The 26704-nt window shown below is 64.5% G+C and overlaps 1 protein-coding gene across 1 annotated transcript in view; it reads left to right on the plus strand.

The window, feature by feature from the left end:
* Window positions 1-26491, plus strand: part of LOC117645805 — a 42749-nt gene extending 16258 nt beyond the window's left edge. The window contains exons 7-24 of the mRNA XM_034386246.1: window positions 977-1077; window positions 14207-14271; window positions 14371-14548; window positions 16028-16167; window positions 16322-16688; window positions 17941-18078; window positions 18166-18471; window positions 18555-18778; window positions 19268-19396; window positions 19504-19633; window positions 19704-19964; window positions 21439-21642; window positions 22475-22866; window positions 22950-23079; window positions 23765-23948; window positions 24462-24638; window positions 24984-25771; window positions 25873-26491. Of these exons, the coding sequence (XP_034242137.1) occupies window positions 977-1077; window positions 14207-14271; window positions 14371-14548; window positions 16028-16167; window positions 16322-16688; window positions 17941-18078; window positions 18166-18471; window positions 18555-18778; window positions 19268-19396; window positions 19504-19633; window positions 19704-19964; window positions 21439-21642; window positions 22475-22866; window positions 22950-23079; window positions 23765-23948; window positions 24462-24638; window positions 24984-25771; window positions 25873-26052 (4094 nt within the window). The 3' untranslated portion in view covers window positions 26053-26491. The remainder of the gene's footprint in view (window positions 1-976; window positions 1078-14206; window positions 14272-14370; window positions 14549-16027; window positions 16168-16321; window positions 16689-17940; window positions 18079-18165; window positions 18472-18554; window positions 18779-19267; window positions 19397-19503; window positions 19634-19703; window positions 19965-21438; window positions 21643-22474; window positions 22867-22949; window positions 23080-23764; window positions 23949-24461; window positions 24639-24983; window positions 25772-25872) is intronic.
* Window positions 26492-26704: the final 213 nt, after the last annotated feature.

The following is a 26704-nucleotide window of genomic DNA, read 5'->3' on the forward strand; positions in this document are numbered from 1 at the left end:
CGTCGAAGCTTGGCGTCGGGCGTGACGGCGTGACGCGCGCGGTTCGCCCAGGTGACGCGGCGCGGCACGAATCGACCTGAGCAGCGAGCGGAGCAGCGGAGCAGCGGAGCGCACTCCAGCTTTCACTTCGGCGTGGTGCTGCCCTTTTTTGCGGCCGTGGCACTGCAGTGTGCTGGCAGTGGTGTCTCTCTGCGCGAGAACATCGACGGATGGACACGGAGATAAAGTCGTCCGCTGTTCGACTGCCTGCTTGTGTTGTTGGCAGAAACGCGTGCTTTGTCGGAGGAGGACGCGCGTTGTATGCCAAGTTTGCATTTCTAGAACGGTTTTTTTTTTTTTTTTTTTTTTTTGAGTCACCTGATTGCTGTGGTCACTCGCGAGCAGCCGTCTCTAGATTGGTCTCGCTCTCGCTGAATGAAACGACCACGGTCACCCCGCCCCGCCCCGCCCCCTTCCCCATTACCCCCACCCCGACCCAGTGCGGTGCCGTGGCGGTGCCGTCAGTCAGTGTCACCGCTTTGCTGCGAGCTGCCCTGCGCTCCACATTACTGCACACGGCGTGGCGGGGCGGGGCGGGGCGCGCCAACCGCAACGCACCGGCGGCACATCGGCCCCCGACCTGCCCCCCTCGAAATGGCGCTCCTGGGAAGGGAGGGGGGAGGGTGCCGGCGCGGTGCCGGTCTGGCGGTCATGATGACGGTGTTGCGGGGCGTGGCGGGGCGTCGCGGGGCAGCGCGCCGTGTGTTTACATTCTTAACTGCCGTTTTGCCGCCGTGCCTCGCGGTGCGTTATGGCCGCTGCACTCTGCAGAGCTCTTTATTTTGGACACGGTTTTATGTACTTTGTTTTGAAACTCGCATTGAAAGGTTCGTCGCAGGTGGATCACATTGTTTTAAAACTCCCATCGTTGGAAGGTCCGCCGCAGGTGCAGTGTGCGTTCTCTCTCCGGCCTGACCGCGGTGCTCTGGTGTTGCAGACCGATCCCGGTACCTGGCCGAAGTGCGGCTGGCGGGCCCCGCCGACCCGGACGCGGACCCGCACTACAGGGAGAACCTCAACCGGACCTTCACCCGCAACGTGAGTACAGAGTACACACTGTCAAACTTGCAGCCGACCCTGCCTGCTTCCGGCCCCGCCCAAGCCGACCCAAGGCCGATCCAAGGCCGTCACGGTCTGCACAGGGCGCGCCCGCCGACGGCGGCATAGGCCACCTTTCGTACACGCGTCGCTCGGTGGCGCTGTCTCTCTCGCACTCGTGGGCCGTCCTGCGGGGATGCAAGGGAGACAGAGCGACCAGGGCGCAGCCTCCCTGGGCGCGCGTACCGACGACCCGACACGGCCCGACACGGCGCGGCTCGAGGCGCGAGTCGCGCGAAAATTCAAATTAGACGCAACTTTCATTTTCTGCTCTCGGCGACACGGGATTCGTTTTGGCCGCCTTCCGGCCACTTTTTACTTGGCGGGTCACCGGCTGTGCCTTCGGCTGTGCCTTCGGCTGTGCCTTCGGCTGTGCCTTCGGCTGTGCCTCTGCCGGTGGCTTCGGCCTGGCCGCCCTCCGGAGCCCTGCCGTCACTTTTGTTCATGTACGGATCTAGTTATGGCGGTGGTGCGACGCGACGCGACATGCTGAGTGCAACGCGACGCTGCGGGCCCCTGGGGGCGCGGTCCCGGTGGGGCGCCCCACCCCACCCCACCCCACCCCGGCCACGCCACGGCAGCGCAGGTCGGGCGGGAAGAAGAGGAGGGGGGAAAGGGACTGGAAATGACGAAACTTTAAAAACAAGAAACTCCGTTAAGGAGCTCGGGCGTCCAAATTATTTTGCGCTATTTTATATAAACGAGAATGGAAAGTGGGGACTGACTGCGCACCGCGTCTCGCTGGCTGGCTCGCCGATTCGCGAGGGAAAGAAGAGGGTGCTGCCGCGCCGTGTGATTCGCAGTGCCTCATCCGAGTTTCTGCCGCGGCCTCACTGCAGCCTCGCAGCCCCACGCAGCCCCCCACGCACTCCACTGCTAGTTCCAGGCCGTGCGTGGCGCCAGCAGATAACTCACCGTCAGGAAGTAGATTTGGTCCCGCTTATTTATTTAGCGGCTGTGTGTTCAAATGAGCGGGCGGGCGGTGCGGCCAGACAGACGGACAGACAGGCAGGCCGCCTCGCTGGCTGCTGATGGCGCGGAACGCCGCACGCGGTGTCTCCGTTCCGTCCGTTCCGTCTCTGCGTCCGTGCGAGCACTGCGGTGCGGAAGCACGCGTAGCAGCACGCGTAGCAGCACGCGTAGCAGCACGCGGAGCAGCACGCGGAGCAGCACGCTTCCCCGGCAGGGGCGCCGCCGCGACGCCGCCGAGCAAGAAGCAGAGTCGTTGCGACAGTCCGTCCGTTTTCGTCGCTCTGTCTCCCTCGCACCTGCGCGGGTCGCTCGCGAGTGCGAGAGAGACAGAGCGACTGTCGCATTCAGTGTCCTCGCTGCGAGCCCCGTCGCCGGCGGGCACGGCACGCCAAGGCACGGTGTAGGGCTGAGTACGGACGAATGCCATGCCGCCTCGCCGCTGTGAGGCGTGATCCCACTGCGCGTTTGACAGGTTAGGGCGCCGTGCTGCGGTGGGGCCGTGCAGGGACCTGGCCCCACCGGTGGCTCCTTCTTTGCCTCTAAACTTTTGGTTTTACTCTCCCCCTCTCTCTCTCTCTCCCTCTTTCCTGTCACACACTTCCTCCCGCATAAAGGGTTAATTTTTTCCCTCCGAGGCGGACAGCGGAAGCCAGCGGGTAATGGGTGTGGATGGCGAGGATGAAGTTTCACCAGCTTCACCTTTTTCAGTTTTCAGCCCCTTTTCTCCATCAAGGGGGTCGGGTCGGCATGGTGGCCGCGACGGGGGACCGCGTCCACTGCCTCGCCTTGCCCCTCACAGATCCCACGTCGACAAGTGAGAGAGAGAGAGGAGAGAGAGAGAGAGAGAGAGAGAGAGAGAGAGAGAGAGAGAGAGAGAGAGAGAGAGCTGGCGGCTGGTTTTTAAACGGTTTCCCGCACACAGCCTTGCGTAACCCGGCCTTGGGCGGGCAGAGGCAAAAGATCGCTTCGTTTCGGCAGCACTTTAGGCGTGAATTATAAATTGGGCGACACGCGGAGCTACGCAGCGAGCGGAAGGCGGGGATGCTGCAGCACGGTCCGAGCACGCGCACACACACGCACGCGTACTCGCACACACACGCACGTACTCGCGCGCACACACACACACGTTCAAACGCCCCCTTTCTTTTTCGCTTTGCGGCCCCGGGCGGCCCTTGGCGCTGAGAGGGTCCGACTGGTCGGAACGCGGTGAAATATGTAGTGCATTAACCGCGGCTGGGCTCCCCGTGAAGGACACCGAGGCTACGGCTCACCTGAATGAAGACGAGTGGTCCACTCATCACCCAATGGGCGGCCGGGACGCTCTCGCGCTCGCGGGGGCCGCGTCGTCGGCGTGCTCCATCCTTGCGAATTATTCTTCGCGCCTCGCCCCCCGGTTGGCACACTGGCAGCGAAGCGGCGCGGCGGCGGGGCGGCTCCAAAGTGCGTTAGCGACTTGCGAGATTGGAACAGCGCTGCGTTGCGTGTGACGGCGTGACTGCGTGACGGCGTCACCGGGACCGCCGCGGCGCACCCGCTCGACGGGCACGTTTTCCCAGTGGCGACGTGGACGCCGTGCTCCCCCTCGCCCCCCGGACGGCCTCCGCCCTCGGCGTCGTAATTTAGAGCGAACGGGCACGCGTCTTGCGACTCGGTATGTGTGCCCGGCTTTTAATTAATGTGTGTCGCTGCAAAAAGCGCGCGCGAAATTTGAATAAAACAGCAGCGCTCCGCCTTCCTTCGCCTCGCCTTATTTCGGGGCGGCCGCCCGGAAGGGAACACAACCCGACGCTCCTGGCTGGCCGGGCCGGGCCGGGCCGGGCCTTGGCTGGGCCCGGCTAAAAATTTCTTGTTAAGCGAAATCAGGGAGGCGGGGAACGAGCCGCGACGCGCCGTCACGCGGATTCGGGCGCCGCCGCGCCGCCAGCGGGCTGACTCCGAGAGCCGCCAGCGGGCTGACTCCGAGGGTCTTCTCTGTCCCCCTCGCACCTCCAAGGCGTGCCCCGTGAGTGCGAGAGGGACCGAGACGACTCAGTCTGCAGGCGCCGCGCCGCCGCGCTGCGTCACGCGGGGATCAGGCCGTCGCCTTGATAAAAATTTAATGCGGAACGGAAATTTTGCGTGCGGCGGCGTAGCGACGCCTCTGTCGTTCCTTGCGGGCCCGGCAGGCCTCGCCCTCCCCGCCGTGCTCCCCTCCCGGCCGTCTTCGCGCGGAGGCAGCGGCAGCGGCAGGGGCTTTGAGCGGCCTGGGATGTGCTCGGTGTGTACGCATGGTGTACGGGCCGCACGCACGGTGCGTCCCGGGTCTTCGTCGCGCTGCACGTTGCGCCGTCTCCCTCGCGTCCTTCGAGACGCCCCAAACTGCGAGAGGGAGCGCGACTTTGAGAGCGAGCCTGCCGCGCGTCCACGTGCGCCACACTGTTCAAAAGAGAATCCCCCCGGTCGTGTTTTCTGCATGTTTCCGCGCCGCTTGCGTCCCCGTTTTTGCGTCAGTTTTTCCCCCTTTGTAATCGAGTCAGGGCAATTGAGTCTGCAGTGTTTGTTGAGGTCTCGCCTCGGCCCCGGAATATACGTGTACACACACCCAGTCCGACGAACTCGGAGTGTCTCCCCGCTGGGCGGGGCGGGGCGGGGCGGGCCGGGCCGGGGTTGACGCATCAAGAAGTTGCTGCGAAGTTGGGGCCGAATTCCCTTGCCCTCCCCCACCCCCGCCGCGACGCCGTGCGCGCTGGACGCAAGCGGGACGCAAGACAAGGCAGGTCTGTTTAAAGAGGCCCCGCCCCGCCCCGCCCCGCCCCGCCCTGGTTTCAAGGGACGCCCACCGTAAAGCCGTGCAGGTGGGCTCGGGTGGGCCGAGGCTGGCCGAGGTGGATAGCTCTGGCTTTTGATGTTTGGCTTCCCATCAGGCGCTTCTTGCTGTCCCGCGGGAGCCGTGCGGCAGCTTGGTCGCGAACAGTGTCTTGGCCGCTCTGTCTCACTCGCACCTGCAGTGCGCCCCGGAAGGGTGCGACAGAGACGGAGCGACTCCGCGAGGCTCCGCGCACGGCCCTCAGTCGATGCAGGGAAGCCCCCGACTAAGCCGCCTGTAGGTCGGCCTGTAGGCACGGAACTAACAAACAAGTGTTGCATCAAACTTTTAGGCACATTAAAAAATCGGGCGTACTCGGGCACGGCCCCACGCTGGGCTGGGCTGAGCTGTGCAGACCCTCCTCCCGCGTCGGCCTCGGCGAGGTTCAGACACGCCTGCAGACTGATTCCGAGAGTCGTTTTCGTCGCTCTGTCTCTCTCGCACCCACACAGGACGTCGTATGAGTGCGAGAAAGACGGAGCGACAAAAACGACTCGGGATCAGTCTGCCGGGCCGGGCGTGCTTCTTGGGGTCGCGGCGTCGGCCAGACTCGACTCGGCCCGGCCCCGCCCCGTAGGCATGAATTTTGCACTGGCCAGTGGAGGGTCTGTAATGACATTGCGGCCGAGTCGGTTAGTGGTCAGGGTGAGTGGCCCACTTCCCCGCAGACCGTCGTCGCTCTGTCTCTCTCGCACTCATGGGGCGTCCCGTGGGGCCGCAGGGGTGCGAGAGAGACGGCGCGACGAGACGCCGCTGCAGCTCCACGAGGAGCACGACCTGGAAGGGCACCGCGGGCTGCTCTCGCCTCCGGCCTCGCGGAGTCGCGGCCTGATTATCCAGCCCGCGAGGCGCGTGCGTCGTGCGTGCAGCCTGCTACAGGCTGGGCCGAGAGAGGCGGAACCGTGAAACGCTGCGCCGAATCGCACTGAGGCACTGTGCGCTTTCTGAAGTTGGTTTGCCTCTGCCAAAGCGAAAATAATCTCCGCGCGGCAAAATACCCCTCTCGCCTCGGCGCCGCGGAATACGTGTGCGAGCACCCACTCCTTGGCGCGGCGCCGCTTTTGAGTCGGGAGGCGAGGGAGGGGAGGGTGGCTGCTGGACAAAAGGTGTTGCCCTGCACCGCCCGGTCGGCGAGGGCGGAGGGCGAGGGATGCATCCAGCCTTCTCTGTGTTCCCCGCGACGCCCAGCGACGCCCAGGCCGAGGCAAAGGGTTCCCGACGACGCCCGCGTCGCGCGTCCGGCGTCCGGCTCAGCCTGCCTTTGATGCCTTAGTGCTCGGGGCCGTCGGGTCGCGGCCCTTCGAGGAATGCCCCGGGAACGGTGCCGGCTGCCGGCCGTCGCTCGGACGCGACGCGACACGCCGCGGGCTTTGTCGCATTGAGTCGTTTGTTGGCGGCCTTCTGAACGGCCCACGCCCTCCGCCGCAAGAGGCGCCTCCCCTCCGCGTGGCCGCCACGCCGTGCCCGCCTCGCCACGCCACTGCACTTCGCACGCCGCGTGGCGCACAGTCGTGGAAGCGCGGAGGGGACTGGATCCAGAATCCGAACCGGCAGAGGCAGGTGGGTTCGCGGGAACGGAAACCCCCACGCTGGAAGCGCTGGCAGCCATACATAATTCGATACTCGCAGGTCACACCGTGCAGCGCGCGGCGCGGGTTCGATTCCCCTTGGCCTCCTCCACGCACTAAGTGTTTCCGTACTTTTATTGTCCATAAATGACAGATTCGTACATATGTAAGCTTGTACGTTGCACGTTGTGTAGTGGCTCTCTAGTCCCGGGGGCAGTCCCGAAGGGCGACATTCACACACGCGCAGTACGGCAGCACGCAAGCTGTTTTCCGTTCACGGGGGGGAGGCGGCCGGGGCAATATTTGCGAGGCAGATTTGCGTGCGGCTTAATTTGTGATTCGCGACCCCCGCCCGCACCCCTTCTGTCATTTACAATTCCAATGTTTGTTTGATACATGTAAGTATGTTATAATAAATCCGCCGAGGCCGGGTATACTATATTGAAGCGTTCCTGTGTGTGTTGTGTGTGTGCGTGTGTGCCGCGTACAGTGTACGGTGAGTGTTGCAGTGGCCCTGCAGGGCGAGTGCTGCGTCGGCCCGTCCGAGCTCGCCGGCCATGGGATTCCTTCCGGATTTCGGGGACACTTGGGCCGGTCCCGGAGGGACGCCCTAGATTGACATCGGCGGCATCCCTCCACCCCCTCCCCCTCCTTGCAGCAGCTGCAGTGGCCTGGCAGTGGCCTGGCAGTGGCGTGACGCGCTAAACTCCTCGATGCGCCCGAGACTTGTGTCGGCCTTGTCCTGGTTCCTCCCCTTGCCTCCAGTCGCTGAGGGAAAAAGAGGAAAACACGATCCAAAGTCCTCCGCATGAGTGGTTCTCTCACCGCTCCGAAAGCACGTCCCGCGGCTTCGTCTTTTTAACGGTGTGCGTTGCACGCTGCGCTGACGGGTGCATAGGCAATACCAGCTGAAATGTGTCCCGCGCGTCTTGCCATGTAAAATGACGTCGGATTTCGGCTTGGGATGCACTGCCCGTAACCCGGTTTCCGCGCGCTCACTCTCTCCCTCCCTCTGTCTAACCCCCTCCATCTCTCTGTCTCTGCCTCTCTCTCACACACACAGACGCGGCGTGTGCGGCAGTGCAACCACTTTATGTCCGGACGGTCTATTCAGCGGGCGCGCTCTGGCGCCACGCCACGCCCTGCCCCACCCCGCCCCACCCCGCCCCGCCACGCCTTGGCCCGGTCAGGCCCCCTTTGACCCGAATCCTTTTTGCAAGGTATACATTGTTGTGTCGTACCGTAACAAAAGGACTTAACAGTTTGTTGGCTGCAAGTGTCCCCTCGCCGTGCCGCGCCGTGGCGTGCCGTGCCGTGGCGCTCTCCACGCGCGGTTGGCGCCGCGCATTAAATCGCCTGAATGAGAGCGCGGGGCCGGCGGGCAGGCGGGCAGGCAGGCCGCGCGGACAAAGATTCGCAGTCCGTCCCATTTAATTTACTCTGTGCCGAAATGGCTTCGCAGGGTAAATGTGCCGCGGCGACGCGACTAGGAGTGCAGAAGTCCTCGGCGAGAACTGCCGCCCGCCGCTGGACAGACAATAGGTACCGCTTGCCTCCCCTATATCATATCAAGAGTAAAAAAGCTCCCCAAAAAAGGAGGGCGAGCACGTCATGGCTCTCGAAAGAGCTGATTAAATTCCTGGCTTAAAGAAATTATTGGTCAATGAAAGTCATAAAAAGTAGAAAGGGAACGTCGGGACGTGTGGTGATCGAGGGACTGTATTGTTTCTCCGGCTGAGTTAAACGTGCCGAAATCGAAATAAAATGAAAGAGCCGACGCGGCACGTATGGCTGATAGCGTAATTAAATTCTGTAAGCCGCGGGGTTCTCACATTTCACTCACTGCCCGCTCGTTGTAATGCAGTGTAATACCCGGTCGGTCCCAGCCATCGCCATGCGGATTAGCGGGGACCCGGGTTACTCGAACTCGAGGAAGATGCCGCTTGTCGCCTGCCATCTCTCTCTCTCTCTCTTTCTCTCTCTCACGCCAGCGGCCCACGATGGCGAGAGAGACAGAGCGACGGTAGCGATGTTCGGAATCAGCCCGCGGGCACGTGCCCCCTCCCCCCTCCCCACGTCGACGACGACCCGCCGAAGGCATCGCGGTATTTATTCCGCATCGGAGCCAGCACACTGATTCCGTGAGTCGTTTTCGTCGCTCTGTCTCTGTCGCACCTCTACGGGGTGCCCCACGAGTGCGAGAGAGACGGAGCGACGAAAACGACTCTCGGAACCGGTCCGCAGAATGCCAGAATGGTGGAGCGGTTGTTCGTGATTGCGTTAGAGGGCGCTGTCAGCCGCGAAGCGCGAAGCCGCGGCGTCGGCAAAAGCAAGGCTTCGCGCTACGCGGCGCTACGCGGGGCTCCGCCATGGCTGGGCGGCCGGGCGGCTGGGCCATGGCTACACTATGGGTCCCGGGAGCCCACTTTGTAACCCTGTCTACGGCCAGCGGTCCGCAGCGCGCTACAGCGCCGCCAGCACGCCCGGGGAGTGCAGGGAGTCCAGGGAGTGCAGGGAGTGCAGGGCCTCACTCAGCGCAGCGCGCTGCAGCGCTGTGGGCCCGAAATGATTTCTACCGGGAAACTCCTAATCGTGTCATCACCCAAAACAACGCGCCAATTGATTTCGTTTCATTTTCTGACATAGATCTAGTCGGTCCAAACTGTCACGAAAATTAAATTTTACAAACTTGAACGCAAAGGGTGAACGCAACCAACTCTTCTCTCTCTTTTATTAGAACTTTTGCAGTGCACGATGCGAGAAGGATCCCCTCCGCTTCTCGCTCGAACCCTTTTCATTCGAGGCTTTGGGAAAAATAAATCCGTGGGTGCGCGGCTCGGCTCCCCATGGCTGGGTGGCAGTGCCGCGCTAGGACTAGTGTAGGGCCGCCCCAATTTCGCGGTGTGCCGCCAAACAGTCCGCGCGGCGGAGAGAGAGAGAGAGAGAGGGAGAGAGAGAGAGAGAGAGAGAGAGAGAGAGAGAGAGAGAGAGAGAGAGAGAGAGAGAGAGAGAGAGAGAGAGAGTGGCGGTGCGGTGCATGCCGCTCTGTCCCCCTCGCACTCGTGGGACGTCAGCGCGACGAAGCGCCAAACGGGATCACACCACTGCAAACTGATTCCGAGAGTCGTTTTCGCCGGCTGCCTCTCTCGCACTCATAGGGCGTCCCGTATAGGTGCGAGAGAGGCAGCGCGGCGAAAACGACTCTCGGAATCAGTCTGCTGGCCAGGGCGAGCCAGGGGATCCTCGACGCCCCGACCCGCCGGAGCAGCTTCCATTACGGTGCCGGAGGTGCGGCGGGTCGGGTCGATTCGGGTCGGTTCGGGTCGGAATGACGCTCAATCGGCGGCCCTTATTGAAAAGCGGGTTATGAGTACTTAGCTCGTGGCGTGGCCAACACCCCCCGATGTGGGTCTCTCATTTCGGCTGAACCTCGACAGCTCCCGGCGCCGACCTGCAAAAACTTACGCCCCAAAAAGTTCCGCTTTTTTGTTGCTACCTGATTTTCGATTGCAGTTATCTAATTTAGCCCATGGAACAAAGTTGATCACCAAAACAAAGTCTTTCACTCCGTACAGGCGGCGGCGCCGCCAGCCACCATTCCATTCGGTGGCGCGCGAGCCCTCCCTGCCCTCGTCCCCGTCGGCAGGACTTGGTCGCGGCCGGGCGAAGACACGCCGCCGTGAGGCACTCGGCGACGGACTCGGGGCCCGCGCGGCCCAGCGCACCCCGTTAACCCACTCCCCTTCGCCATACGCCCCGCGCCACTTTGAGACAAATGAGTGGCCCGTGCATGCTGCCGGGCTGGGCGGGACGACGGGCAGCCCCACTGTGGGAGCGGCCGTGGCGGCAGCCAGGACTGACGCCCACCCTCGCCCCCCCCCCTCCCTCCGTCAGTTCATTGCGCAATTCGCGGCAATCGTGTTCGCTGTGGTAATGGTCGCCACGAGGCACGAGGCGGGCTAGGCCCGGCCGGCCGGACTCGTGTCGGTTCATGTTACTCCGCCGGAACGCGACGCGCAGTTAGTTATTTCGCAGTGTGCTGTGCAGTTGCCCCGTTTCTTTACCATAACAAAATTCCGACCCGCGGTACCTCGCTCTGTCTCTCTCGTACACATACGGGCCGCCCCATGAGTGCGAAAGAGAGAGAGAGCGACGAGAGCGGTGTTGGGAACCGCTCTGCAGGCCCGGCGGGAAGCGCCCGCTGAGTCGAGGGTAGGCAACCCGCCGGCCAGGGCCGCGGGCCAGTAGCCTGCCTCACAGGCGCTCGTACGCCTTCCTACTGTCTGTCTTTCTCCTCTCTCTCTCTGTCTCCCTCTCCCTCGCCCCGTCGCCCCGGCCCGCGGCCTGCAAGTCGCGAAGAGGCAGTCGGCAGTCGTAAACTTAATTGCTAATTACAGCCGTACTCTCTCGGCCAAGGGCGCCAAGGGCAACAGCTTGTTCTCTTTTTTTTCGCGCGACCCTCTCGCTCTCTCTTTTTCTGTAGTGTCCGCCATCCGCCGGCGGATGCTTTTTCTCCTCGGGGCGTGCGGCAGTGATCTCGGCGCGCGTCACGGTTTTTGTCTCGTTTATTCGGCCCAGAATGTTTTCGCCTCCTAATGTCGGCGCGCTTTGCCTCGCCTGGAGCTGGAGCTGGGGGCCGAGGCTGGAAGCCGGGGGGCAGCCGCGCCGACGTGTGGTCCGTCAAGACGGAGACGGTCGTCATGGCCGAGCGGGCGGAGCGGAGCGGCGCAGCGCCAGTGTCTAAGACGGCAAGTGGCTTAGCCGTTCCGCTTTCACCAAATTGAGCTCGTTCTTGCGCACCTCCGGCAGTCTCCCCCCCCCCCTTTCCCCCCCCCCCTCCCCCCTCCGGACCCACTCCGCGCCCGGCCCGCGGAGGCTTAGCCCCACCCTGGACTCGCCCGGGCCCGGAGCGCGGGGACGCCGGGACGCGACGCCGGGATTTGCAGTGGGAGATTAGAATGAAAATGAAAAACTGTGGGCAAATAGCCTCGCTAGCCTGGCTAGCCTCGCGAAGGGCGCTTCAAGCTTCAAGAGGGAGCCGGCACGCCCAGTCGTGTGGATGCGGTGGCCAGCCAGCCAGCGACGGCTCTGGGTTCGATTCCCCACGAGGTGCCACTGTTTTTCTTGCCAGTGTTTGTGTTTCACGAGCAATGAAAATCTGAACACTTTTTTGTCGAGCGAACTCGTGTAATCCGCGATTCTTGGCCTTGGGCGTCCGGGGGGGCGGGACGGCAGGGCGTCCCGAGCTGGGGTTGGGGTTCATAAGGTATTGATAGTCTGATGTACGAGCCAGTCAGCCAGTCAGCCCGCCACAATTGAGCCGGATTAACAGTGGCGTCAGGTCGGCCCGATACCGATCTATAACGTGTAGCCCCGCTGCGGCTCGGCCCGAGTAATCGCAAATTCATGACGGCGGTATTTTAACTGGAATCGCGTGATAGGAGAGACGTGTGGTGCAGTGGAGGAGGAGGGGGACCGAGATTCGGTTGGGGGGGGGGGGTAGGCTAAAGCGTGTACGGGGCGCTCCTGCCCCGCTTCCCAGAAGGCGGCTTCCGACGCGTCGCCGCCGACGCTCGAAAACGAGACGAAAAGTTAGCTAGCTTCCCGCAACGCCTGTCGCTCCTCGGCGATGCGGCGGGTAAGTACGCGCTCAAAAGTCTGGAGTGGGTATTATAAACTCCAACGGGTGGACAGGTACACACGCTCAGACGCGCGCGTCGCGGGGGAACACGATCGCTTCGGAAAACGCGGCTCGCTTCCAGCGGGTTACGCGAGGCGGCGGGGCGGGGAGGGCGGAAGGCGGCCAGTAGTTCCTCGGCGCGCCGGGGGGGGGGGGACGAAGCGGGGATTTAAACTGATAACGCGGCCGGCGACGGGGTAAGCGGTGCGACATACCCGCCCCGTTTGATTGTCTCCGTATTGCTCGTTCCGCCGTTGCCGCCGTTTCGGCCAGCCAATCCCCTCTAACAAGGGACCCCTCCCTGCCCCCTCCCCCCAGCCGGCCTGCCCCCGGCCCGGCCGGGCCCGGCCCCGGTAAGAGTGCATGTTTGCCTGAATATTCAGCAGAATGCAATGAGGTCGCAGCAGCGTTCCTGCGTCGCAGACTGCGAGCCACAGCGCCACAGTCTGTGGGTCAGCCCCGGAATGGGACGCTTTCACAGCCTGATTCGTATTCCGTTCCCCGTTTCCGACCCCAAAAAGAATGATATAATCTCACAAATGAGTCTCATTGTCGGGAAATGATCCAGCAGCCGAGCGATACCGCTCTCCCCTTCCCCCGCGCACCGCGAGCCGAACCTGAAACCGGCGGCCCGCGGCCCCGCGGCGGGGCGGGCCCGGGCTGCACCCACCCCCACCCCTCCCCACGGGGGGCACTTTGTAGTTATCGCAAATCTCGGGCTCCTCCTGGAAAAAGTGCCATTTTTCTGCGCTTTCCCGCGTTCTCGTAGTTCTCGTCTTTCCTCCGCGCCGCCGCGTTGTTGCGAGGCTGCCAGGCTGCCGGGCTGCTGTGCACCGGCGGGGCCGGCGAGGCGCGGCACCCCGGCACCACGTGGCGCCTATTTTTGCATTGGAAATTGGCCCCCTGACCCTCGGCGCGCTCTGCACCGGGCGCCCCCCCCCCCTCCTTTCCCCTTTTCTTTCTCCAGGCACAAAGGGGCCGGCGAGGCGGCCCGCTAAACGTGTCGTGCCGCGCGCCGCCCGGAAGGAGTGCAGCCGGAAATGCGTCCGGGCACACGTCGCGGCGGCGGGCACACCGCGCCCAAAAACGACTCCAACTTGAACCCGAAAACAAAAGCAAAGCCCGTCAAAAAACGCTCGCGGTGGGGCTAGTTGTTTCACCGGGATTAATCGCATGGCGGCCTGGCGCGGCCTGGCGCGGCCTGCCGGCAGGGCAGACGCGTTGGCGTGGCGCGCGCCGGCATTCAATTTTATCCGCGCACAACAGCCGTGCGCTACGCTACGCTACAAATCCCCGCCCCGCCCCGCGTGACTTGATCGCCAAACTTGGCCAATTAACTTTGGCCCCAAAACAGGCGTTGCGCGTTGCGGCGCGGGGCGGGGCGGGGCGGGGCGGGGCGGGGCACGGCCTGCGCAATCAGTGGGAGAGGCGGCGATGCCGGGGAAAGCTCGACTCGACTCCCCGGCAGATGCATTGCAGATCGTGTGATTCAATGCGGCCCTGATGAATGGGCGAGGCCGCCCCCCCCCCTCCCCGCCGGCCGTAGTGTCCGCACACCACCACCGCCACCACGCTGCGCGCTGCGCGTCGTTCCCAGTTTGCAATATTGCATCGCAGACGAAACGGCAGTTTATTGGCTTCCGCTTCCGCCTGCTTCCGCCCTCTCGCCCGCTGCAGCCGCGGCGTCGCGTCGCTGGACACGTCTAAGCTCTTCGCTCCGCAACGGACGGCCCGGGCTGGTGGCGCACCAAGAGGCACCCGGAGGGGGCACCCCGAGGGGGCATGGCGCAGCAGCGGGCCCCAGCCGAGGGCCCCAGCCGAGGGCCCCAGTCGAGACAGTGTTAATTACTGCCATCCATTGCAGCCTGCTGCTGGCTGCGCCGCGGCGGCACGCGGCACACTGCACGGCCTCTGCCGCGTGCCGCGCCGTGCCTCGCCGCCGGACTTTGCTTTGACTTTGGCCGTGCCGCTGATTTATGTGGGCGAAACGCCTGTTTGTTGCAGATGACGGACTACTTGGAGAACTCAAACGTGTCCGTCGTCGTGGACCTCCACGTCGTCAGCATAGTGTGAGTACAGAGAGCGAGCAAGCCAACCTGTTTTTCTTGTGTGCGAGTTGTTTTTGTTGTGTTTGTCGTTTGCTCGGCGCTGACTGCTGTTGGTTGCAGGCCGGCCGCTGACGCCGCCATGGACCTGACGTTCCGTGTGGTGTGCGGCCGCTGGGACCTGGCGCCGTTCAAGGCCGCGCTGGACCGCCTCGTGGACTCGTGCAGGGACTGCCTGGGCTCCATGCGCCTCGCCGCGCCACCCCGCGTGCCCGACCCGGAGCCGCTGCTGCATCTCCTGGTGAGCACCAAGGCCGTCCCCAAGGCCACCCCCAAGGCCGTCCCCAAGGAAGGTCGTCGTCCTCACGGCGTGTCAAAACAACGACCCGGGTGTTCCCCAGGCCGCCCCGCCGGCCCTGCCCTGTTTTGGGGTAAATCGACTTGGCCAAACCGCCGCGCTGCTCTGAAGCTGACTACTAAACCACTTTGTCTTTTTCCCGGGCGTGCAGCGGTTTTGCCGGCGGTTTCCCCTAATGCACCGCCGGGCCGTGGCCGGGCCGCGCAGCACAGCAGCACGTCGTTTGTCCCTCTTTCGGCCGGGCTTTGCGGCGCTCTGCGGTCCATGTTGTTAGCGGCGCTCAAAGCTTCTCAGGGAAGAGGGGTGGGCCGGGGATTCTCATTAATCAAGGTCATTTCGTGAGGCCCGGACGGTCCGCACGACCCTGGGTCAGCAGACTGATTCCGAGAGTCATTTTTGTCGCGCTGTCTCTCTCGCACACATGTGTCTCTCGGTCCGAGAGAGACCGAGCGACGAAAACGACTCTCAGCCTGCAGACGTGGACGTGCTGCCGGACGGCGACCTAAAACCATTTACTGGCGGGTGCGGACCGCGCCATGGCGACGCAAAGGGGAGCGGGACAAAAGAAAGACACGGCGGCGACAGACGCGCCGCGCGCCGACAGAAAAACATATTAAAAACACTGGCGAGTTGGGTCCGGACTCCGGAGTGGCAATCTCCTACATGGCGGGTAAGCGGGGCTGTGAGCTGCGACCGTCAGGGACCGTCAGGGATCACAAGGAATGCTTTAGGGAGAGCGGGCGCCTGGGGAACACGACGCGCAAATAGGGCGGGGAGGGGAGGGGAGAGGAGGGGGGTAGACCGGAGCGATATTGTGGAGCAGCGAGGCGGGGAGGGCCGGCCATGGCCAGTCATTGGCCAGCCGAGCGGAAGTAAGTGGGCGCAAAGGGCCGGACAAGCCTAGCCGTGGCGTGGCCGTGGCGTGGCCGTGGAGCCGCTTAAGGGCGCTACAGTCCGCCCGGCCGGCGAGCCAAGGACGCAAGGACGTCGAGGAGGAGAGACGCGATTGCGGAACCTGGACTACAAGTGCAGGGCGTTGGCGTTGGCGATGGCACCCCCAGGCGTGAAGGCCGGGGTTCCGCAGCCCATTAGCGCCCGGCGCGGTCCACCGGTTCCTAAGAGTCGTCTCGTCGCGCCGTCTCTCTCGCACCCACACGGGCCGCCCCATGAGTGCGACAGAGACAGCGGGCGACGCTTCGGGATCAGTCTGCTGGCAGCGCGGCCAGAGCGCGGCGTAGCGTAGCCGCGCTGCATCGGGGAAGTGTATTGTCCCGGTGGCACAATGAACGCAGTGCGCCCGTAGTGGGGCACGTAGTGGGCCACGTAGCATGGCACGTCGCCGGAAAGCGCGCCCGGCTTGGCCTGCTGCGCGGCCAGGCGGCCACGCATGCTGTGTTTTGATGTGTTCGGTGTGTTTGGCAGGAGCTGCGGTCCAACATCCGGTCCGGGGTGGTGCACGAGGGCAACGACTTCATCCTGTCCTGCGTGGCCAGGGGCGCCACGTCCATGCAGTTCAGCTGGTACAAGGACGGCGTGCTCATCAACGCGTCGCTGGCGCGGAGGTAGGCGTCGCTCTGTCTCTCTCGCACCCATAGGTGGGCCCAGCTTAGGTGCGAGAGAGAGAGGTGAAAGCGACTCTCGGAATCAGTTTGCCTGGCTGGGCGATGTGGCGGTCTTGATCTAACCGGTACTGGCCGCTGCCTCCGGCTGCCGCAGGAACATGCTGACGCCGGTGCAGTCCATGGGGCAGGACGCGCTGTGGTCCGCGCTGCTGGTGGTGGAGAGCACGTCCTGGCACGACGCGGGCCGCTTCACGTGCCGCGTGGTGGACGCGGGCTCGGAGCAGTGCCGCTCCGTGGACGTGCGCGTTCGGTCGCCGCCGCGCCTCGCCGTGCGCCCCCTCGTGCACACCATCCGGGCGGGCACGGCGCCCAACGTCACCACCTGCTGCTACACGGGCGCCGACAAGGTGGGCGTCACCTGGACCCGCGACCGCGCGCTGCTCGAGGTCAAGCCCGGCAAGGAGGTGGAGGAGGACCTGGAGTACCCGCCGGGGTCGCTGCTGCGGCTGTACAACGTCAAGGTGAGTTCGGGGCGACGCGGGGCGACGCGGGGCGTTCGCACCGCAGTTTGTTGGCACGAGTTTGACCCGGCCCGGCCTGTCACTCGCAACTCGCGGCACGGCGATCCGCGAACCCTTTATTCCGAGCGTGTCGCCAAACGGTCGCAGCTGCGCCCCGCCTTCGGCCCCCTCGGCCCGGCCTGCACGGTCAGCAAGTGTAACCCGGCCGAGCGCTGTGGGATTTTTTCCCAGGGATCCGACGATTTCTGCCGACTCGAACATTCAACATGCAAAGCGCCAAGCGGCAAGCGGCGGGGCGGCGTCCTTGATCCGCCTTTGTCTTCCGCTTGCGTCCGTTCAAGCCAATGGCCTGGTTCGCTCGGCAGCGTGCGGCAGCGTGCTGCTCCAGGCAGTCTCGAGGCCGCGCCAGGCAGCGCAGACGACGGCGAGATAACAGCCACTCGCTCTCCTCCCTCTTTGTCTTGTTTTTTGTCTCTTCATTCCGCAGTTCGTTTGGCGGTATCGTTTTGTCGGGCGCGGCGGTGGCGTCATTGCCGCCTTGCGTCCCCCGTCTGCTGTCATCAACAAAAGCGGCGAGCGGCGAACGCGGCCGCCAGACGTTGGGGCCGTCGATGCCCGAACGAGGAAACGGGGGTGGGGCTCCATGCGCCCCATGCCGCATGGCTGGCTGGCTGGCTGAGCGAGTGCCCGTCCCCGCGCCATTTCCATTTGGCAGATGCCTCGGCCGGACTCGTTGACACACGCCCCGCTGGGGAGGGGGCAGGGGGCTGCGTCCGGCGACGGCGTGGGGAGTGGAATCCTCATTGCTCCTCATTTCACACCTAGTGGACCTTTCGCCGCGGAGTCGGGCGCGGCCAGTGCGGGCGGGGCGAGAGTCTATTGAAAACTAATGGCCGAGAAGTGCCCCAACTTGGTGCGCGGCTCGTTATCGTGGCCCGGGCCGTGGAACGTGGAAGGGTTGCTCGCGCCCTTGATTCATCTCCCCTCGCTAACGCGTTCATGTCCCTTGCAGAAGTCGGCGCTGTACACGTGCCGCGCGGAGAACGCGGCGGTGGAGAGCCGCGTGGACGTGGTGGGCGGCGGCCTGGTGCCCGAGTGCGCGGCGGCGCGCGCTGCCGGCGTGGCCTGGGCGACGACCCCCGCGGGCCGCGAGGCGCGCATCGAGTGCTCGGCGCTGCTGGGCCACACGGGCGGGCTGGCGAGGCGGCAGTGCGTGGGCACGGGCCTCGTGGAGGCGCCGCCCGCCGAGCAGGTCGGCGACGTGGATGGCGGCGTGGACCACCACGGCCAGGAAGCGCTCGGCCGCAGCGAGCACGGCCAGGCCGCGCACTGGGACGAGCCGGACTTCTCCGAGTGCGTGCAGGAGGAGTTCGCTTTCATCAGGGATAACGTGAGTGCACGGGTCTTTTAGTCGTTAACCAATTTGGAACATAGTCCTTATCCTAACAACTGCGCCGCCCCCGTTTGACCCACACAGTTCGTCCGGCTGACGCTGGGCTACGCCAACACGACAGCCCTGCAGACCCTGAAGGAAGTGCGGCAGTGGCTGGAGGCCCGCCTGGCGGCGGACACGGCCGAGGACGGCGACGACGACGACCTGGACGGCGAGACGTACGACGGGCTGCGTCCGCGCGAGGGCCAGCCCGTGCTGGACCTGGTGGTGGACGTGGCCGCGTACCAGCGCAAGGTGCTGGGCGCGCGCAAGGTGCTGCAGCTGCGGGAGGAGCTGTTCCGGATCGTGGACGCCCTGCTGCTGCACCGGCACGCGGTGCGGGACAACGCGGTCAGTAGTTGGTGCAAGGCGGTGGGAAGCCTCTTCCCAGGTATTATTGAATGAGAACGAAAGGCCATTTTGTTGTCCTCCAGGCCATCGAGGAGGTGCAGGGCCTGGTGCGCGAGCAGGCGTTGCTGTGGGCGTCGTCGCTGCCCTCGCCCTTGTCCTCCGCCTCGTCGTCGTCGTCCTCGGCCCGCAGCGCCTCGGCCGCCCTGCTGCCCGCCGCCACCTACACGCAGATGGAGGTGCACGTGGTGGGCGCCAACGACCTGGACGAGGCGACGCGCGCCAAGGGCCAGGGCGTGCCCCTGCCCGAGTAAGTGGCCTGTCGGTCTGTCCTCCACCACGGCCCCGAGAGGGTGCCCTGATGGGGTACCCTCTTTCCGCCCTCTTTTCAGGGCCGATCCATATGGATTTCCCTCGCTGGGTATCAAGGAGTATTTCCTGTGCGGTGCTGGTCGTATCGCTCCCGATCGGTTCTGGAGTGAAGCCTGGTAGCCTGGTAGAGTGGGCGCCGCTCAGCGCGCAGCGCGCAGCGTGCAGCCCCGCCTGATGAAATGAACTCCCCTCCCCTCCCCCACCCTCCCTGCGCCAGAGATAAAGATAAGGGGGCTCCATGGCATGGCAATGCACTGCCTCGTTTGGCTGCGACGCTCCGCTTAGCGGCCATAACCTCCTCATCCACCCCTTTGAATCTTTGTCTCTTTGTTCCCGCTGCAGCAGCCCACCCCCCTCTCACCCCCACTCTCTCTCCTCTCGCCCGCGTCGAATAATTATTCACCCCGCCGTGCTGCTTGCCTTACAGGTGGGTCGGCGGCTCCCTCAAGCTGCACGTGTCCAAGGCCCTGCTTTCCAACCGGTCCCTGGTGGCGGCCGTGGTCGCCTTCAAGTCCCTCCACAAGCTGCTGCCCGAGCGCAGCATCGCCGAGCTGCCGTGAGTACACAGCACCGCGTCCCTGATCTTTGACTCGAGCCGTGGCGCCGTGGCGTCGCCCCTGGCAGTGTGCCTGTAGTTGATGGCGCTGTTGTTGTTGGCAACAGGGACAACAGCGAGCTGGAGTACGAGCTGGCCTCGTCCCTGGTGTCCGTGTCCCTCGGCTCGGAGGCCGGTGACCTGGTGAAGGACGTGGCGGAGGACGGCGTGGACTTCGGCGCCGACGTCGTGCTGCTGGTGCGTGCGTGGTGCGCCGGGTGTGCTGGATGCAGGGGTGCATGTTGCTGACCGCGGTGCGTTGCTGCAGGTGACGGTGCCCGCCGGGCCGGCGTACTCGTGGCCGCGGTGGGGGGTGAGCTGCGGCGTGGCGGACATCGCCCGCGGCATGCCCACGACGCGCGGCCCGCTGCCCTGGAACACGACGGCCTGCGCCACGCTGCCCGTCGACTGGGACCCCCTCGGCAGCCTCGGCAGCCCCCACGATCTGCGCTCCGGCACCTTCAGCCTGCGCTGCAACTGCACGGCGCCGGGGACCATCGCCGTGCTGCTCACGTCCAACACGTCGGAGGTAACGCAACCCTACAGCCACTCTGCTTGAGACGCGGTTTCTAGCTTTCATAGTTTATATTTTTCCCCCGTTTGCTGAATGAACGGGAAGGGTTCGAGTGGGAGGGATATTAAGACGTGTGTCGTTTTGGAGTCTCCCGTCCGGAGTGTCTGTTTTATTGCAAGTGAAGCGATGTCGCGGCGGGTCTGGGCGAAGCCACGGACGGCACCCAGTAGTACATGGGGGAGGGGGAGTGTGGCCGAACGGACCTGGTGGACTCGCCGCCCGTCTCTCCCTTTCTGTTCCTGGTGGGCGGGCTGCCCTGGCCCTCGCGCAGGGCTCGCTCCACAGCCGCCCCCGTCGCGCCGCCTACAGCGCCGCCCCCGCCCGCCCCCAAGGCGCCGCCGATGGAGCCGCCGATGAGGCCGCCTGCCGCCGCACCCAGCACCTTGGCGAACAGGCCGCCCAGGGCGCCGCCGACCGAACCGCCGAACGCCCCGCCGAGCGCACCGGCCACCGCGCCGCCCACCGCCACGCCGACGGTGCCTTCCACGGCGATGCCGACCGCGCCCCTCACGGCCAGCCCCACGGCGTCCGCCTCGGTGTCGCTGCCCTCAACAGCGCCGCCCATCCCCGCTCCAAGGCCCCCACCTGCGAAGCGGAGACGTCCCAGCCTCCTTCGAGCACTAGATTCAGCTGCTTCGAGTTGGTCTGAATACTTACCGATGGCCCCGCCGATGGTCCCCGCCGCTGCCCCCGCCGTGGACTTGCTCACGACCAACCCCAGCGAGCCGCCCAGGACTCCTCCCAGCGCGCCGCCCAGCATGCCGCCCAGCACGCCCCACAGCAGGCACGAGTACCACTGCACTGGCAGTGGCAGCGCGGACCGGTGCACCCAGATGACGTGCAGCCTGCTGGGGGTCATGGCGGGCACGGCGTTGGCCGCGCAGGGCCATGCTGCCCACGAGCATGCTGGCGGTGCGGGCGGCGGCCCCAGGCCCAGAGTGGGGCCGGCCCTGGGCGTAGTGGCGGGGGTGGAGGCGTGTCCGGACGCCGCCGATGGGGCCTCCGAGGGGGCCTCGGACGGGGCCCCGGACGGAGCCCCGGACTCGCTTATTATGTCGCTGCAGTCGTGGTCCGCGTCTGCGGGCGGTGTCCGTAACGTGACGTCACGCCACCACCAGCGTCTTGGGACTTTTGACGCGCGCGGATACTCACCGAGCTCGCCCTCCGGCTGGGGGTCGTGGCCGCACGTGCTGAGGGTGAAGCGAGTGCGGCCAGGGCCGCGCAGGTGCGCCCCGGCGCGCCCCGTCGCGACCAGCGTGGGCAAGGTGGCGGTCTGAGCCTTGCGCCGTGCGCGCTGCCTGGCTCAGGCTCGCCCTCCCAACATCTGGCGGGCTGCAGGGCGCGCCGCCATGCCGCCGCCCGCCGCCACAACAATGGCCCTGTGTTCTGTGTTGCCGCGTGGACGCTGACGTGCTTGTCCTCGTTGCAGAGCGCCGTGCCGCTGGGCCCGCGGCCGCCCGCCGCGCTGCTGTCGGGGCTGGCCCTGTGCGCGCTGCAGGCCGGCGCCGCCTTCCTCGTGCTGCTGCCGCGCTGGCTGAGCCGCCCCTCCTGCATGCAGTACCTCAAGCTCCAGAGCGCCGCCGCGTCGTCCGCGTCGGCCGGAGTGTTCCTCACCGGCCTCACCGTCAGCAGCGTGAGTACACTGTTTTCGAGTTTCTCATTGTTTACGCACGTTTAGCCGCGTGCGCTGGTTCTGCGTCAGCAGGGGGATGGCGTTGGCTCGACTGCGGGCCGCGGTAATTGGTGCATTCACTCTGAGAAGACGTGAGCCAGGCGATGGCAGCCTGCGCTGCAGCGTCCCACACGCTGCCACACTGCCGCCGCCCGCGGACCGGCGCATAGGCAACCCGCGGAGCAGGCGCGTGGAGCGTGGTGTTGGCTCGCGCGGCGGTTCCGCTGTCGCTGTCGATTCTGAAGAACCGTTTCGACGCTCTGTCTCTCTCGCCCCCGTCCGGGACGGCCGATAAGTGCGACAGAGACAGAGCCACGGAATGAGGCGGCGGGCGCCACGTCGGGCCGTGTTTGCCGAGCGTGATGTGAAACCTGCATTCCGCTGCGGCAGGCCCTGGCGGCCCTGGCAGCCCTGGCGATGTGATGCGCCGATAGCGGTGCGGCTGCGGGCTCGCGTGCGCGAGGCGCGAGGCGCGAAACATGTTTGCATTTTATTTTTGCCGCTCCGGACGTGGAGGGGTGTGTGCTGCGCGTGTTTGCGCGTGCCCACCACACCGGAACGAGCAAGGGCGCTTTGCCACGCTTCGCCATGCTTTGCGGACCACTGGACAGGGTTCATTCGGCTGTGATTACACATCGGCGGCCGCTACGGCCACGCTGGGCCACGCTTTCACCGTTCACCGTCGTTTTGAATCAAACTCGGTGCAAGCCCGCTGCGCCTTTGGGATGCCTTGGCTGTCTTTGAGTGCTGCGCGGTGCTGCGTCGTCTGACGGGCGGTTGCTCTGTGTTCCAGTCCGCGGGCCCGGGGCTGGTGGCGGCCCTGCACTCGTGCCTGCTGACGGCCTTGACGGCGCACCTGGCCCAGCTGCTGCTGCTCTACACGGAGGTGGTGGGCGTGCGGCCTCTGCCTCACCTGCGACAGAGCCTCCTCGCCGTGGCCGTGGGCGCGCCGCTGGGCGCCGTGCTGTGCGGCCAGGTGGCGGCGCGCTCCGTGCCCGCGCCCTCGCGCCTCCACCACGGCCACCCCTGGGCCCCCTGGGCGCCCTGGGGCACGCGCCTGTGCACCGTGCTCGTGGCCACGGCGGCCATCATCCTGGTGGCCTTCGGGATGCTGCTCTGCGTCGTGGTGGTCCGCATAGCGCGCGACGCCCGCGGCAAGGAAGAGGACGGCCAGAGGAAGGACAGGTAGCGCTCTCGCAGTGCACGTCTCTGTGTCTGTGTGCGCGCACGGGCGTCTCACGTGTGTTCCTTCCCGTTTCTTCCTCCAGGTGGGGCATGCTGAGAAGGTCGTGCGCTATCGTGCTGTGCCAGGTGGCCGTCGTGGCGCTCAGCATCGCCTTTGTCAGTGTCAAGTCCTCCGCCGTCTGCTACGTGTTCAGCGCCTCAGCAGCGACGCTGGTAAGGAACGGCATAAGACCCCATTTTAAAATCTATATCCATCAGGAAAAATGGCTTGGCTGCTCTCCTCCTCTGGATTCCAACAAGCAAATAACTTTCTGAGCGTGAGCGTGCCGTGTCACGCAGCACCCACCAAATTTCCTTGTGAAAAATCCCGAAAACAATGTGGCAAAAAGCAGTATTCCCGGATTGGAATGTTCTTCAATTTTGTGAAAATGCGGCTCGGTGTGACGAGGAGGCTTCCGATCCTCCCTTGATGTTTTCAGATCGCTGCAAAGTGCGCACTCTTTCTTTAATAAAAGCCACTAATTCTTTTTACCTGTACAGCAGCTGAACAAGCCGAAAGGTGGTTTATTGTGTGGCCTCTCGGGCCTTCGGCTCCCCGTCCTCTCCTGTCGTCTGCTACAAAATGTCACATCATAATAATGTGTACTGGCCCGCGCCTCGCCCACCGCGCGGCGGCCTCGCGACGGCCTCGCGGAAGCGATGGCACGAAATTGATTCAATCAGCGATCCTCCCCGCCTAGGAGGGCTGCCCCATCTAGCGCGAGGCCTTTGTAACGGCGCGCCGGTGTAACGGGAGCCGAGTGGCCCCGGCAGCCCCGGCAGCCCCGCCAGGCTTGTCAGCGCGGTAATGAACAATGAACGCCCGGAGTGAGCCTCATTCCCCTTATTCCATTTCCAGGGGGCGGTCACGCTGCTGTGCTACGTCGTGCGCCCCGAGGGCCCCAGCCGCCCCAGCCCCTCCGCGGGGCTCCGCGACGCTGGCGCCCTGGCCGACAAGCTGCGCGGGGACGGCGGCGCCGCCACGACCATCCGGACGGCCCCGGACCCCGCCGGGGACGCCAGCCAGACCGAGCCACTCACCTGTAAGTGTCGGAGTCGGTGGTACGCGTCGCGCCGCGTTGAGCCCTTTTGCCATTGTAGTGACTCCCTTCAGCCTTCTCACCCCACCGCCGGCTGGCCCTAACAAAGTCGTTGTTCCATTTAGTGTGCTACTTTTTGAACTTTTCGCCTCAGCTCATAGCTTGACGTTTTTACCCGCGTTTTTACCCTTGCTGGCCGGATTTTTTTTCCTTTTAATTTAGTTTGTCAACGAAAAACGTGACATTGGTTAGCGTTAAAGCTCCAGGCTAGATTCGTAAATACCTCCCCACCCCCTCCTCCCCTCTGCGGCGAAAAGGGTCTTAACGTTGTAAAATGTTTTTAATTTGATTCGGTCCCGGACGGAGTTTAGCGGTGACAGCCGCCGTGCGCGGTGCGCGGTGCGCGGTGCTCGACTCGACCTTGGTAATTGGATGAGGTGACTGTTCGTCTTGCAGCTGCTTGCGCGCGCTGTGCCCGCGGCCTGGCCCACGGCCTTGACGGCCTTGGCGGCCTAGCCCGCGGCGGCGCTGACGCTCTCCGCTCGCCGTGGCGGCCCCTGCGCGCCGCCCTGGCCAAGCTGTGCTGGCTGTGCTGCAACGTGCGGTCCTACCAACTGGTGCCCCCACCCTGCGGACCCGACACCCCTACCCCGGCGAGGCTAGGCGCCGACCAGACCCCGTGCCCCTTCATCGGTAAACTGGCAGTGCGATGTAGCCCTATCCCTGGTGGGCAGGCCCTTGCGCCCTTCCCGCTCTAACCCTTTCTCTCTCTTTCTCTGGGCAGCCCCATAACGATTGCATGGGTTGGTGTGCGGTCTGCGTGTCTGCGTCCCCAAGGTGGTTGTCACCGAGTCTGTCTACTCCGGTGTCTGTTCCTTTTCTTTACTGCGACTAACCGTGTGCCTTGCGCTTTTGGAAAGGTGTCTGTGTCAGCATGTCCGTGCCTTCCGCCTCGCCTTCCTCACTTGTCTGAATTGTCTGACTCGGCCGAAGTCGCATTGCCGAGCCTCCGCTCACGCGGCCCCTTCACTGTTGCAGTCTTCACCAAGCAGGACGCGGAGCTGGAGAGCGAGGCCGCCGCGGACGCGGAGACGCATTCCCGGCAGCACGCGGCCGTCGGCGCCGCCAACGGCAAGCCGGCCGCCGTGCCCATGTGCACGTGCCACACGTACTGCACGTGCCCCTGCGTGTGCCACTCGGTGCGCTACGTGCCCATGTGCCCCACGCCCGTGTCTTCGGTGACGTCGGTGCCGTCGGTGCCGCCGGTCGGCTCCGTGTTGGGCGTCGGCAGGGAGGCCTCGCTGCTCGGCGCGTCCGACGCCGAGCTCCCACTGCAGGACATGAGCCTGCGCTCCCCCAACAAGTACCTGTACATGCGGTGCCGGCCGTGCCGCGCCGAGGAGAGCGACGAGTACGTGCACCAGGACGCCCTGGAAGCCGTGGACGTGGCCGCGGTGGACGCGATGGCCGTCACTAGGTCGCCGCGCCGATCGTCTGGGCCGGACGCCACGCCGCGCAAGTACGCGCGCACGCTGTACCGCAACGACTGGGCCGCGCTAGGCTCGCTGGGCGGGCCAGCGAGCTGCAGCACCATGCAGGACCACACCGTGCCCCTGCGGCCGGAGCCGGTGCCTTGCTACATCCGCGGCGAGCCTGGGGTCCCCGTTGTCGTGTCCCCGACCAGGACCGCGCCTCCGCCGCCACCGCCGCCGCCAGCGCTGACGACGCCGTCGCGAGTGTGCCCCCGCCCCCGCGTCCAGATCGTCACCTGCAAGGCGGACGTGGAGCCGGCGCCGCGGCCCTCGCCGCACCCCGCGCCGCACCCCGCGCCGCACCCCGCGCCGCACCCCGCGCCGCACCCCGCGCCGCACCCCGCGCACGCCCCCGCGCCGCACCCCGCGCCGCCCAGCGGACGCAGCCGACGCAGCCTCCAGCGACGTCGGCCGCGTCGGCCGAGGACGCCCTCGACGAGGACGTCCTGAACCGCATCTCGCACGACCTCGACTACCTCCTGAGCGGCGACATCGGCAGCGCTCCCGCCGTCCCCACGGTCCCCTCGGCGTCGGCGCCCTCCGCCGGGGAAGGCAACGGCCCCGCGGCCACGTAACGCGTCATCGCGTTCCGCTGTCACGTCGTCGTCTTCACGTTACCGCAGCTGCCATGGCTGCTCCCCGCTCCATCCATATCATATATGGGCTCCAAAGAGTATTATGAGCATCAGCAGTGGTCAGGTTGCGGGCCACGGGTGCTCCAAGTCTTTCTTTAGGTTAATTTAATGGAAATTCGAAATGATTTAGTTATGTAAATATTTATTGAGACTGTGCGTACCTCTTGGTATTATTCCTTTCATTTAAAAGACTTGTTTGTTATATTGAGTGTGATCTGGATTTTATTATTATTAATTAATTAATTTTATGCACTTTTATGCCATGGGGTATTTGAACAGCGTGCAGTGTTAGTAAAACAATGAATACTGGTGCAATGAAATCTGTGTATCATAATTAATACCAAAGCTCCAAATAAAAATAAGACTGACGATAATTGAAGACACATTTCAATGATCATTTACCTGCCCTTCTTAGATATTCGATCACCATGACAACATGACAGCAAACAATCTAGGAAGCATGAATCGCCAAAAATCAAAGCATGCGAAAAAAATTTAAAAAAGATCTTCAAACTGATCTTAGTGTCTGCTGTGTTCATTTTGTGTAAGTCTAAAACAAAATGCCTGAAAGAGGCTGATTGGGGACTAGAAG

The sequence above is a fragment of the Thrips palmi genome, unplaced genomic scaffold (genome assembly GCF_012932325.1).
Source record: "Thrips palmi isolate BJ-2018 unplaced genomic scaffold, TpBJ-2018v1 HiC_scaffold_10, whole genome shotgun sequence".
Taxonomy (NCBI): Eukaryota; Metazoa; Arthropoda; class Insecta; order Thysanoptera; family Thripidae; genus Thrips; species Thrips palmi.